Consider the following 14,950-nt stretch of genomic DNA (forward strand, 5'->3'; position numbering starts at 1 on the left):
TTGAATACTGTGCAATTTATGTTCTAGCAACACTGAAGTATATAATGCCACCTAGACTGATAAAAAACCAGTTCCACATTTTGTGTGTCACTTTTAAATCTTTAATCATCTTCATTTTTTAAAACAACACAAATGTACCCCAATTTACATCTTTGTAAGGAAATATGCTTATAAGCAGCCAGGTGTTCAATGACTATACGAAATAATCCTATCTCACAATGCAATGTATAATCTGTGTTATAAAGATCCATAGAGGCTCAGATACACTGCTACATATTATTCACTAACTTCTTTATTAACTTTATTCTAGATGTTTAATGTAAAAGTTCTCATAGAAGCCAAGGCAATAAACGTTTAAAATGTGGCCCTGATGATAATAATCTTTATTTTTATATAGCGCTCACAATCTAAATTCCCTATCAGTATGTCTTTGGAATGTGGGAGGAAACCGGAGAACCCGGAGGAAACCCACGCAAACACGGAGAGAACATACAAACTCTTTGCAGATGTTGTCCTTGTTGGGGTTTGAACCCAGGACTCCAGCGCTGCAAGGCTGCTGTGCTAACCACTGCGCCACCGTGCTGCCCATATGATGATGATGACAAGGGGCCTTTGACTCACGAAGAGTCAACCTTCAGCAGTCAGGAAAGGAAAACCCCCAGTGGAGGAAATCTCTCTAGCAAACCATGGCTGAAGGACTGCCTTTCACTTAGGCTTTGGGTGTTCATTGATGACAACAGAGACCGAGCCCGGAATCTGCCTTATTGTGCAGTAGAAAACTCAGTTATTCAGTGAGTGCGTCTAGCTGCTGAATGTCCAGTAATGTTACATCCAGGGGTGGAGAACAGAGACCAAGTCTGGAATCTGCCTCGTTCTGCAGTAGGAAACTCACTTTTTCAGTGAGTGCGTCTAGCTGCTGAATGTCCAGTAATGTCGTATCCAGTGGTGGAGAACAGAGACCGAGCCCGGAATCTGCCTCGTTCTGCAGTAGGAAACTCACTTATTCAGTAAGTGCATCTAGCTGCTTGCTGCTGAATGTCCAGTAATGTTACATCCAGGGGTGGAGAACAGAGACCAAGTCTGGAATCTGCCTCGTTCTGCAGTAGGAAACTCACTTTTTCAGTGAGTGCGTCTAGCTGCTGAATGTCCAGTAATGTCGTATCCAGTGGTGGAGAACAGAGACCGAGCCCGGAATCTGCCTCGTTCTGCAGTAGGAAACTCACTTATTCAGTAAGTGCATCTAGCTGCTTGCTGCTGAATGTCCAGTAATGTTACATCCAGGGGTGGAGAACAGAGACCAAGTCTGGAATCTGCCTCGTTCTGCAGTAGGAAACTCACTTTTTCAGTGAGTGCGTCTAGCTGCTGAATGTCCAGTAATGTCGTATCCAGTGGTGGAGAACAGAGACCGAGCCCGGAATCTGCCTCGTCCTGCAGTAGGAAACTCACTTATTCAGAAAGTGCATCTAGCTGCTTGCTGCTGAATGTTCAGTAATGTTACATCCAGGGGTGGAGAACAGAGACCAAGTCTGGAATCTGCCTCGTTCTGCAGTAGGAAACTCACTTTTTCAGTGAGTGCGTCTAGCTGCTGAATGTCCAGTAATGTCATATCCAGTGGTGGAGAACAGAGACCAAGTCTGGAATCTGCCTCGTTCTGCAGTAGGAAACTCACTTATTCAGAAAGTGCATCTAGCTGCTTGCTGCTGAATGTCCAGTAATGTTACATCCAGGGGTGGAGAACAGAGACCAAGTCTGGAATCTGCTTCGTTCTGCAGTAGGAAACTCACTTTTTCAGTGAGTGCGTCTAGCTGCTGAATGTCCAGTAATGTCGTATCCAGTGGTGGAGAACAGAGACCGAGCCCGGAATCTGCCTCGTTCTGCAGTAGGAAACTCACTTATTCAGTAAGTGCATCTAGCTGCTTGCTGCTGAATGTCCAGTAATGTTACATCCAGGGGTGGAGAACAGAGACCAAGTCTGGAATCTGCCTCGTTCTGCAGTAGGAAACTCACTTATTCAGTAAGTGCATCTAGCTGCTTGCTGCTGAATGTCCAGTAATGTTACACCCAGGGGTGGAGAACAGAGACCAAGTCTGGAATCTGCCTCTTTCTGCAGTAGGAAACTCACTTATTCAGTGAGTTCGTCTAGCTGCTGAATATCCAGTAATGTCGTATCCAGTGGTGGAGAACAGAGACCGAGCCCGGAATCTGCCTCGTTCTGCAGTAGGAAACTCACTTATTCAGTAAGTGCATCTAGCTGCTTGCTGCTGAATGTCCAGTAATGTTACATCCAGGGGTGGAGAACAGAGACCAAGTCTGGAATCTGCCTCGTTCTGCAGTAGGAAACTCACTTTTTCAGTGAGTGCGTCTAGCTGCTGAATGTCCAGTAATGTCGTATCCAGTGGTGGAGAACAGAGACCGAGCCCGGAATCTGCCTCGTCCTGCAGTAGGAAACTAACTTATTCAGAAAGTGCATCTAGCTGCTTGCTGCTGAATGTTCAGTAATGTTACATCCAGGGGTGGAGAACAGAGACCAAGTCTGGAATCTGCCTCGTTCTGCAGTAGGAAACTCACTTTTTCAGTGAGTGCGTCTAGCTGCTGAATGTCCAGTAATGTCATATCCAGTGGTGGAGAACAGAGACCAAGTCTGGAATCTGCCTCGTTCTGCAGTAGGAAACTCACTTATTCAGAAAGTGCATCTAGCTGCTTGCTGCTGAATGTCCAGTAATGTTACATCCAGGGGTGGAGAACAGAGACCAAGTCTGGAATCTGCCTCGTTCTGCAGTAGGAAACTCACTTTTTCAGTGAGTGCGTCTAGCTGCTGAATGTCCAGTAATGTCGTATCCAGTGGTGTAGAATGTCCAGTAATGTCATATCCAGTGGTGTAGAATGTCCAGTAATGTCATATCCAGTGCTGATATAAAGTCGTCTCCAGCTGGATCCCATGTTCTTTGTGGGTTCACAGCGAGACCCCGCCCTGCCTCACCTGCAAAATAAATGTCACAACATTAGCAAAACAGTAAAGATGACTATATGGATATGGAGACAGATTTTAATGAGCAAGACAGCTGGAAAAGTTTATATGTCATTCATTATTTTCAGATTATATTGCTTGTGGAGACTTAAAGGAAATGCAATGCTTCCCAGGGAATCTGAATAAGTAAATAGCCTCTTCAGAGAGGAGGAGGATGTGAACTCTCTCAAATTCCCAGGGAAGAATTGTCTACACAAAGAAACCTAAACCCTTAAACCCCATGTCAGACGTCTCTCACGCAGGAAAATCAGATCTCCTGCTTTACACTGATGAGAAGCAAACACCCCGAAACACATATCTGCAATGGGAATTTCTGCTTTGGCTTCTTTTCCTAAGTTATGTGGCAAGGTTTTTTAAAAAGTCGATATTGACTTTTAAGATTGCTACTTGGAATAGATGGCACTACTGTTCATGTCCTCTGCCTCTCTGAAGAGGCTTCTTACATTATATTACAGCAGTAGTCTTTACAGGCAATGAACTGATCCTAGCCTTACAGGCCATCCTCTGACAGATTGACTACTAGATTATCGATTAGTCTCTTATTGAAAGGAAATGGATTTTAGAAACATTAACAGAACCAGTATGGAAACTCCCCTCTGTATCACTCTGTCACTGTTACTTTGCTTACTGTGATAGCTGTAATTTGTGTATAACCCCTTCTCATGTACATCACCATGGAATCAATGGTGCTATATGAATAAATAATAATATGTTGCTGGTACCAGCTAGACTCCATACAAAGACCAGATTTGACTCCCAGTCTGAAGCTTTAGCTTGCACAAATAAGAATATCGCTATCAACATTAAGGTCTCGAGTGATCAATTTCTAATTAGTTATCCCACTGCTTGTTAATGCTAGAACATAACATACTGTATATCATTAAACATATATTTAAGTCTTAAGAACTTACTGTCGGTTTTGGCTGAGACGGGCTTCATCTTCCGAGAAGCCATTAGGATGTTCAGATGTTTTTCTTAAAACAGGCAGAGGAGGAGGAATATGTTTTTCGTCCTCTTGATGTTCTATAAAATACACTGTTAGTGAGACTAGTTGATCATGAAAAGGACATTGTTTCTACTCTACAGTCAGCCTGGGATTGGAGACCCCAAACATACTAAGAAATGACTTAAGGGGAAACTGTCACCATGAAAACACAGCTCTATCTGGAGACATCATGTAATAGATCTGGGGGATGAGTAGATTGATGTATAATGTACTGTAGTTGTGTGAGAAAACATTGAGTATTACCTGTGTTTTAATCATTGATCCCTTTGCTTTTTCTTGGATTTTCAGACCAGTTGGCGGTACTATCACTAATTGACACATTTCTTTGTACAAGTATGTATAAATAGGTAGCTGTCAACCACGGATAGGACTGCCCACTGGACCACAAATCCCAGAAAGAGCAGAAGTTTAAATGACTAACTCCTTCATGGCCTATGACACATATATGCGTCATAGTTTGTGCTCTGCATTACATGCAGGCTACCATTCTGAGCCCTCATGTTTTTAGGCACATGAGAGCTGATCTGATCAGCTGTCCTGTGCCCCTAACAGCCGTGAATGTAATCACGATTCACCCATAGCAATTAACCTGTTATATGCTGCTGTCAATCTATAAAACGGTGGCATTTATCATGGTCATGGCAGAAGCGAGTCACTAATCTCGCCCATCTTCGTGCCCGTCACATAAATACGAGGTGTCAATGGGATATCATGACTACCCGGGGTCTGCAAGAGACCCCTGTGGTTGTCATTGCTGATCTGCTATGAGCGCCGCCCTAAGGCCAGCGCTTATAGCAAATGATCAATTCTGCTACAGGTAGCAGGGCTGAAGCAAACTGATGATTGCAGCTTCACGTATCCTAAATAGAGTATTGAAGCAAGTAAAAAGTAGAAAAAAATGTTTTTAAAAATATGAAGAGAATTAAAAAAATAAAAATTCCAATCACCCTCTTTTGCCCCGTTGAAAATAAAGTGAGAAAGCAAAAAAAAAAAATATATACACATATTTCGTATTGACGCATTCAGAAACGCTTGAGCTATCAAAATATAAAAATAATTAATCTGATCAGTAAACTGCGTAATGAGAAAAAAAAATCAACATTTCAGAATTAAGTTTCTTTGGTCTCCGCAACATTGCAATAACAGGCTATCAAAAGATTGTATCTACACCAATATGGCATCAATAAAAAATGTCAGCTCGGTGCGCAAAAAATAAGCCCTTGCCCGGCCCAAGATCCCAAAAATTGGAGACATTACTTGTCTAGGAAAATGGTGCCATTGTTTTTTTTTTTTCCAAACTTTAGATTGTTTTTCACCACTTACCGTAAATAAAAAAGTACCTAGACATATTTGGTGTAAGAGAACTCATAATGAGCTGGAGAATCATAATGGCAGGTCAGTTTTAGCATTTAGTGAACATGGTAAAAAAAAAAAAAAAACGCATTTGTGGAATTGCACTTTTCTTGCAATTTCTCTGCACTTTTAGTTTTTGTCCTGTTTTACAGTACACAATATGGTGTTCTTTTGTTGTTGATCAAAAGGACAACTTGTCCCACACAAAAAAAAAGCCCTCAGATGACCACATTGACTTAAAAAGAAAAAAATTACAGCTCTGGGTAGAAGGCGAGATAAAACAGAAACTCAAAAACAGAAAGCCCCAAAGTCTTAAACAGATTAAAAATTCAGTTTTAGGCCATGTGCACACGTTCAGTATTTTTCATATTTCTTTCGCTATAAAAATGTGATAAAAACGCGAAAAAAACGCTTACATATGCCTCCCATTATTTTAAGTGTATTCCGCATTTCTTGTGCAAAAAGCAACATGTTCATTAAATTTGCGGAATTGCGGGGATTCCGCACACCTAGGAATGCATTGATCTGCTTACTTCCCGCACGGGGCTGTGCACACCATGCGGGAAGTAAGCAGATCATGTGCGGTTGGTACCCAGGGTGGAGGAGAGGAGACTCTCCTCCACGGACTGGGCACCAAATAATTGGTAAAAAAAAAGAATTAAAATAAAAAATAGTCATATACTCACCTTCGATGGCCCCCGCAGTCTTCCCGCCTCTCAGCGGTGCATGCTGCCGCTTCCGTTCCTATAGATGGTGTGTGTGAAGGACCTGCGATGACGTCGCGGTCACATGACCGAAGGTCCTGCGCACACACACCATCTATAGGAACGGACGCCGCTGAGGAGATCGGCTGTCTGCAGAGGGTGAGTATAACCATTTTTTAATTTTTTTATTATTTTTAACATGATATCTTTTTACTATTGATGCTGCATAAGCAGCATCTATAGTAATAAGTTGGTCAACTTGTCAAACAGTATGTTTGACAAGTGTGACCAACCTGTCAGTCAGTTTTCCAAGCGATGCTACAGATCGCTTGGAAAACTTTAGCATTCTGCAAGCTAATTTCGCTTGCAAAATGCTAAAAAGAAACGCAAAAAAAAATGGGAAAAAAAAACGCAAAAAAAAATGTGGATTTCTTGTAGAAAATTTCCGGTTTTCTTCAGGAATTTTCTGCAAGAAATCCTGACGTGTGCATATACCCTCACTGAATCTTTTCTCACAAAATTATCAATCTACTCCGCTTCCTCTGCTGTATTTTCTTGGTGACAGGTTCTCTTTAAAGAAGACTATTCACCACAAATTTTTCATGTTGAACTGGCCACTTGATGGAATATTGGCAGTAAAGTGGAATAAAACTTTTTTTTTTTAAATCTGTTTCTCAGTTAAGTAGATATTAGTTATCAAAATTCTTCTCATTACTGAGGGAACGTTTGTGAAATCAGTGTGGGAATTGCCAGAGAGTTTTCACTGGGGTATACTTGTTTTCCCTCTATGATGCTAGCCACATCTAGAATATGGGATCCAGTCTTAGGCCGGTTTCACACGTCAGTGGCTCTGGTACGTGAGGTGACAGTTTCCTCACGTACCGGAGACACTGACACACGTAGACCCATAAAAATCAATGCATCTGTGCAGATGTCATTGATTTTTTGCGGACCGTGTCTCCGTGTGCCAAACACGGAGACATGTCAGTGTTCATGGGAGTGCACGTATTACACGGACCCATTAAAGTCAATGGGTCCGTGTAAAACACGGACCACACACGGACCTTCTCCGTTTGCAGTCCATGTGGCGTGCAGGAGACAGCGCTACAGTAAGCACTGTCCCCCCCACTGGTGCTGAATCCGCGATTCATATGTTCCCTGCAGCAGCGTTTGCTGCAGAGAAAATATGAATAATAGTGTTTAAAATAAAGATCTATGTGTCCGCCGCCCTCCCACCCCCTGTGCGCCCCCCCCGCTGTTCTTAAAATACTCACCCGCCTCCCTTGCTGTGCTCTGTGCTGGCCGCCCCTTCTACTGTATGCGGTCACGTGGGGCCGACGATTAGAGTCATGAATATGTGGCTCCACCTCCCATAGGGGTGGAGCCGCCTATTCATGACTGTAAATGAGCGGCCCCACGTGACCGCATACAGGAGAAGATGGGGCCAGACCAGGAAGGAGCCACAGCCAACGAGGGAGTGGGTGAGTATTTTCAGAACAGTGGGGGGGGGCGCACAGGGGGTGGGAGGGCGGCGGACACATAGATCTTTATTTTAAACACTATTATTCATATCTTCTATGCAGCAAATGCTGCTGCACAGAAGATATGAATCGCGGCTTCAGCACGATGCAGGGTACCACACGCGTGGGTACCACACGCTCCGTGTGGTACCCACTCGGATTTTTTCCGGTACCGGAATTATCTGGACGTGTGAGACTGCCCTTAGGCTGGGCGTTTGAAAAAGGATATTCAGAAATTAGAGTCAGTTCAAAGGTGGGAAACTAGATTATTACATAGGGTGGAAGGCCTTTCATAGGAAGAGATGTGGAAAAGTTGGGCTTCTTACATGAGATCTCATTATAACATCTATAAATATATGTGGGGTCAATAAAATGGTCTAGCAAATGACTTATTTATTTCTTGCAAGGACCATACTTAGGACCAGTGGGCACTTTTTACGGGTGGAAGAAAGGCTATTCTTGCAGCTAAATAGGAAAGGGTTCTTTACAGTTAGAGCAGTCAGATTGTAGAATGCCCTATCACAAGAGGTAGTATTGGCAGACACTATAACCACTTTTACAAAGATCTGGACGATTTCCTCAATACACATAACTTTGTGGGTTATAGTTAATTTAGTGACAAAATGCCCAATTGGTGGAGAAAAGTTGAACCTGATGGACCTAAGTCTTTTTCAACCTATGAAAAAAAGCATAAGCAACACATCAGAAAAAGAACACAGCCCCACAATAGCTTAGAGCAGGTTTCTCAATGTGTGAGATGTGAGGATACAGCCCTAATCTCCTGGTCTAACCTTCTGCACGAGTCAGTGTGGAGGCAGAGGCAGCACAACTGAGTTTCTCTGTGTCACATTACAAACCCTTCTATCAACTTTCATCTTTCTTTGATAGCACAGTCACCATCTCTGCTGTCCTGCCTCTATCCCACACTGTCTGTCCAGAGATGCATCAGTCATCACACTAATGTCTAATGCAAAAAAAAAATAACAAAATCATTTTATTTCACTCTGCAGTCACTTTTACATCATGTGACCAGTTCAACCAGAAAACTTTGGTGAAAAGACCTCTTTAAACTGCAAATCAATAACATATTGTTATAAAGTGTTTATTTTATGCAAGCAAAGAAAGTTAAAATAACAGCTGTTTGTTTTTTGGGGGGTTGGTGATGTCAGCAATCTTTTTTATCAAGGTTAAGACAAAATTAACTTACTGCGAGGGTCGGTGACCGCATCCTCATCTGGGCCCATATTGATTACTACATCACCGGCATCAGGCATAGGGATCATGGTGCTGTTGAGGATTTCTCTCTTTTTCACCATGGGTTCATGAGGAGCGACATCGATCACAATATTTGTTTGTTCCTCATGCTTTCCTGTAATGTAGAATATTGAAATTGGTATTAAAATCTTCCCAAGCTAAAGCTTCCAAATGTTTATTGAAAAAAATTGACATAAAGTGACACTGGTCAGAATGAAAAAAATTGGTCTGGTCATGAAGGCGCAAAAAGGCTCTGGCACGAAAGGGTTAAGAGACCATTTCTAAAAAGATGTTCTTCTATTAATTACGAATCAAATGTCCACAGAGTAAGTCATCGACATCATAAAGCGGAATGTTACCAAGTTATAAAAAAGCAAAACAATAACTATTTACATATAGATTTTATAGTCTTGTCCAGGGTTAGAAAAACATAATTGGTTTGTTTGAAAAATAAGACCACCCCTGTCTACAGGTTGTGCCTGGTATTGTAGCTCAGCTCCAGTGAAGGGAATGGTACAGAGCTGCAATACCATGAACAAGCTGAAGATTTTGAAAGCACAGGGTTTTTTTTTTGTTTTTTTTTTATGGCAGCCCTGTTTTTCTTATCCTGGAGAACAGCTTTAGTGTCAGATTGGTTAGGCTGTACTTACCAAGAGGTTTAGCAGTAGTGTCTGTATCTCCATCAGTAGAACATCGAGATTCATCATTTTTCCCAGATTTATCCTTTTTCAGACGTCTTTAAAATAGTAAAATATAAGGTATATTGTGAATTACAAAGTAACATATCTGTATTCTGCAGAATGTAATATAGACTCATATGTTTCTTCATTCATTTTGTCTCTTACATTCTGTAGAAACTTTGGCAATAAGTACAATTTTGGTATTTATCAACCATTTTTTATGTACATGAAAGTTCAATATGTGTGGATCGTACTGGATTGTAAGGTGATATGAAGATTAGACATGAGTGGATTTATTTGAGTGGAATTGAATTCTGCTCATATTTACAAAACTCAGAATTTTGGAGAACACAGATTTTTTGTATTTTCCTCCACGCGAAAAAGGCAAAGTGGAAGCTAGCTGCAGCCGCCAGCTTGTGGAACAGTAGAGCGCTGGCAAAAAGTTTGGCTCTCCTCTCTGACGACTTCTGCTGCTTTATTCTCGATGGCCAGTTTTCCACACTACCATTGTACCGTGCCTCTGGCCAAGTGTTCCCTTTGGATTGATGCTTTAGCTACAAGCGGGCCCAGAAAGGTCTTTGCTCACGCAAGTCCCAACCAAGAGTCAACACTGGGCTGGAGTTACGGGCAGAGAGCAGTGGGGGCTTCCGGAGAGGGGCTTGATGTGTATGAACTTTATTCTCTTCTTACATCCTTCATGTATTATGATCTGAGACTGGGGAGACCCCTGAACATAATTGGGAATAATTAATTTGTGAAGAATAATTTTGCTGTAAATTGAATCTCTAAATAAAATCTGCATGATTTGGCAGAATTTTGTAAGAGCCTCTCATTTGGAATAAAGACATAATTTTATTTTACAGACTCCCATGTACAATATGAATCATCCTTTACAATACTCACATACATATGATAATACACATGACACCAATGAATGATCCAAGGAGGAATATGCCGATGGAAATGGCAATATAAATGAGGTATTCAATCCAAGGGATCTTTGAAGGAACAATACCATCCACTGAAAAAGAAGAAAGAATATGTATATCATATATATTCAATAGCTTGTCTGTAATACACTATGCCATTATAATCTAAGCAGTCCTATAAAGAGAATCCATCACTAGGCTTTTACCATATTATCTGAGACACCATAATGTAGAAGCATAGACCTTTATTTTAGCTATGTGTCAATTACTGGACTGTTTCAATAGAATCACTGTATTACCAGCAATTGATTATCACTACAGGACAACTGGTCTTGCGCCTCCTAGTCCAACCAGGCCTCCAGCACTGATTAGCCGCTTTCTGTCAATATACAATGTAAACACAAAGCTGTGGCGCGGTTATACACAGCTCAAAACCTGAGCTCTGCTCAATCTGCAGCAGAGATATCTGTGACTCTATTATATATTCTATTGGACTGTAGGACCCGGCAAGATGATTAAAAATATGGGACGATAGTTTTGCAAAATTATGTCTCAGGGATGATGCCATATTAATATACAATAGATATAATGGATAATATAGAGATCTATCCAGTTACTTAGGTAGAGGCCGATGTGTCCTGGTGAAAAATTTTGACCTGGGTCCCCACCTGCATATTTGTCAGATATATGGTCTCTTGTAGCATTCCATATCCTGTGAAGACATACGTGTTTGCCCCCTTATGTACAATGTCCCCATCCTGTAATAAAGTCCCAATTTCTGGCCCTTCATATAATAATATTACCCATTCTGGCCCCTTCCTGTAATAATGTCCCCATCCTACCCCATTCCTGTTATAATGTTCCCCATCCTGGACCTCATTCAGTAATAATATCCAACATCTTGATATAAAGTCTTTATCCTTGGCCTCTTCCTGGTATAATGTCCTCCATCCTGGACCCTTTCCTGGTATAATGCCCCCCATTCTGGGCTCCTTCCAGTTATATATATCCCCATCCTGGTATATTTTTCCAGTAATAATGTCCCTGTTCTACAGCTCTTCTCTAACAAAGGTAAAAAAAAGAAATGATTCTATTCAAATTCCCCCACTCCCACTACTTGTGACATCTTCTTCCATAGCCGGAGCAGAAGCCGGCAGCTGACTTTAGCGTGTAAGTGACGGGAAGCGCATGACATCACTAGCACGCGCCACTCGGTGAATATTTGTGCCGCAGTGAATTTCAGCTCGGTGTGAATCTGCAGGGCCCACCTACCCAGGCCTGGTCGCACTCACTGTGACCTCGATCGTTAGGCCCCGGATCTATCTTTCTATATCCAGGCATGTAAACACCTCAAAAGGGCCTGTGTGTCTAGAGGAAAAACGTTTAAAAGACATCTGGAGGCTTTTCCCTAAATAGATAATATTACTAGATATCTGCTCTAGATTACTGGAGAAGAGGGATTGATCCAGGAGCGGAGTCTAATTGCAGTATTTATTAGGAAGGAACATTGGCTACAGAACATCGGGGTTACTTCAGATTAACACTGACAGATAATAGATAACCGATCCACGTAACTATGTGACTTACATCCACAATCCTCAGGTCCTTTGCACTGTTCCGTGCGGAGAAAACACTTGTCCTGTCCGTTTTGGCAGCCTCTGGTTTTATAGACCACCCTGGTACCAATGCCTGAAGAAATGAGACATCAATTAGTTGTAGGAAAACACTGTAGGAACTTTTCTCAATGTATCAGTGTAATTCTCGGTAGTCTTCTAGTGGAGGAGAACATCAGACGTCTACAGCTACTAATATATACATTCTTCACTGCACCTAATTTACTTATCCAGACCTAGGACCATTTCTTATAAGTAACTCTAGGACTGCACAGGTCACAATTATAGGAAATCCCAACATGTTGGACAAATTAGTCCCCGTTAGTCATAAAACTGTATTATTTCCCCTGTGGTAATGATGAAATCACGCGACTGATGATCACAGACACAAGTGACTCCATTATTCCTTACAGGAAGATCTACATTTACTCTTACAATTAGTTTGAGAGCCCAGAATAGGGAATACAGGATGGGAGGGGGTAATACATGAAGACTCCTCCATGAAATGTATCATGTGACTTATTAACAATCTCAGCCACTCAATAAAAGTTATATAAGAGCAAATATTTGGTGTCTCTAATGAAGCGGAGTCTGACACCCATCATATTACACTGGGTCCTATTAGTGATTGTCAGTAGGTTCTGGTGCCAGATGTGAAATGTTAAATGTGAAGGTTATATCTTAATTGCGAGTTACTTACCGCATGTTGTTGAGCACGGACCAAAGATCAGGTGATTAGTGTTGCCTAGAAATTAAAAGTAGACATTAGAGAAAATCTCTGCTGACAAAATTAGAAGTATTACCTATACCTCCCTTCTGTTCTATGTAGAAGTTATTGTATCCGACCCGCAGTATTACACCTCTATGTCTGATCTCTATGTTATTTGACTAAACACTTGTATCAGACCTGGCCATGTATTTAGGATTAGATCCTTTATGACCTTTGACCTACATGTATGTCAAAGGTCGTGTCCTTGCCTTTAATGCCATTCGCATGTCAAGCCTGCATGTCTCCTGGCTGTTAATGGCTGATTCATGTGATTTTAACAGTCGCGGGTGGAGTAGGGCTCCACCGATGGGTGTTAACCTATGAATCTCTGACATTTGCATTTAACACGTGCCGTGGGGGGTCATATCAGAAGCTGATCAGCGTACCCATGACATGTTGGTGGGTGACGATGGGTTGCCATGACAGCCGAGGGTCTGCTGAAGATACCGTGCTTGTTGCGAGGATCCTCTTGTGAAAGTCAGCCTGTAGCTGGCGTTCATAGGAGAACGTGGTTTTAGCTATACATAGCAGTGTTTATCCACTCTTATGTATAGCACAATCAACCAATCGCAGCTTCAAGTCCCTAAAGAGGACTATTAAGTACAGTAAGAATACAGTAAAAAATGAAAAAAATTCATTAAAAATTAAACACTTTAAAAAAATAATTCTAAATACAGTTTTGTTATCACTGCATTTGTAAAAGTTCAATCTATCAAAATCTAAATTAAATTTATCTGCTCAGTAAACAGCATAATGAGAGATCTCAATTGACATCACGAGGAGCGGAACACGAGGAGCGGAACACGGGTGGTGTCACAATGGGTCAGATAACTGCAACCACTGAACATGGAGCAGCTCCATCAATCTATATATGATTAATATAATATTAGTGTATAAGGACCAAGCCGCGTTAGAGGATATTACGAATGTATGGGGGCCTCATAGAGAGACATGATTCATGTGTTGGGGCACAGAGACATTACTACTACTGGGTCACATAGGGTGGCAATATTAACTCATGATGAACACATGGGGGACAGTTTTATCAGATGAGTGCCACATAGGGGCCAATATTAATGTATGGGGGGCAGCATAGGGGGACATTATTACTATATGGGGGCCAGAAAAGAGGACAATATTACTTTATATGGGTCACATAGGAGGAAATGATTAAAAATCGAAATCGCCAGAATAACATTTTTTGGCAGCTGCAACATTGCAAGAAAAGGCGATCAAAATATTGAATCGACCCCAAAATGACAGTAAAAATGTGAACTCAGGGCGCAAAAAATCAGCCTTCACCCAGCATAATGGGGTTTACCCCATAATATGTGAATATTTGGAAAAGTACTTACCTGCTGGGATTGTAGGTTTGGGCCAGGAATCATGGCGGCGGATGTTGATGGGCGCCATATGCTTTGGCCAGGAATCATGGCGGCGGATGTTGACAGGCGCGCCTTCCACAGATGCTAATAGCACACTCACGATTAAAAGAAATCGAAAGAGCATTTCAGCCTGAAGAAATATCGCTTAATGTGTAATGCACAGTGAGCTTCTTCAGACAAAGCCTCTTCCTGCAGCGTCGCTGCCTTATAACCACACATTCCGTGATGTCACAATGGAGATCTCAATGTGACATCACAAGGAGCGGAACACGAGTGATGTCACAATGGTCAGATAACTGCAACCACTAAACATGGAGCAGCTCCATCAATCTATATATGATTAATATAATATTAGTGTATATGGACCAAGCCGCGTTAGAGGGTATTATGAATGTATGGGGGCCACATAGAGAGACATTATTTATGTGTTGGGGCACAGGGAGACAATTACTACTACTGGGCCACATAGGGTGGCGATATTAACTCATGATGAACACATGGGGGACAGTTTTACCAGATGAGTGCCACATAGGGGCCAATATTAACCCCTTTCTGACCTCGGACGGGATAGTACGTCACATGTCGGGACCCCCGCTTTGATGTGCGCTCCGGCGGTGAGTCCGCATCAAAGCCGGGACATGTCAGCTGTTTTGAACAGCTGACATGTGCCCGTAATAGGCGCGGGCAGAATCGTGATCTGCCCGCGCCT

At 41.9% G+C, this 14,950-nt stretch overlaps 1 protein-coding gene across 1 annotated transcript; it reads right to left on the reverse strand.

The window, feature by feature from the left end:
• Positions 1 to 94: 94 nt before the first annotated feature.
• Positions 95 to 14,686, reverse strand: LOC143804778 (uncharacterized). Its single transcript, XM_077283209.1, has 8 exons — positions 14,212 to 14,686; positions 12,788 to 12,832; positions 12,062 to 12,163; positions 10,449 to 10,566; positions 9,516 to 9,601; positions 8,819 to 8,980; positions 3,940 to 4,051; positions 95 to 2,980 (listed from the first exon to the last, which is right to left on the reverse strand). The coding sequence occupies exons 1-8, from the start codon at positions 14,363 to 14,365 to the stop codon at positions 2,977 to 2,979; spliced, it is 783 nt and encodes a 260-aa protein (XP_077139324.1). The 5' UTR covers positions 14,366 to 14,686; the 3' UTR covers positions 95 to 2,976.
• Positions 14,687 to 14,950: the final 264 nt, after the last annotated feature.

The sequence above is a fragment of the Ranitomeya variabilis genome, chromosome 2 (genome assembly GCF_051348905.1).
Source record: "Ranitomeya variabilis isolate aRanVar5 chromosome 2, aRanVar5.hap1, whole genome shotgun sequence".
NCBI lineage: Eukaryota > Metazoa > Chordata > Amphibia > Anura > Dendrobatidae > Ranitomeya > Ranitomeya variabilis.

Coding starts and splice junctions, on each gene's coding strand:
- LOC143804778 (XM_077283209.1), bottom strand. CDS start 14,365: ATGCTCTTTCGATTTCTTTTAATCGTGAGTGTGCTATTAGCATCTGTG. Junction 8,981..9,515: donor CACTACTGCTAAACCTCTTG/GTAAGTACAGCC, acceptor TCTACATTACAG/GAAAGCATGAGGAACAAACA. Junction 4,052..8,818: donor TGCGGTCACCGACCCTCGCA/GTAAGTTAATTT, acceptor TGTATTTTATAG/AACATCAAGAGGACGAAAAA.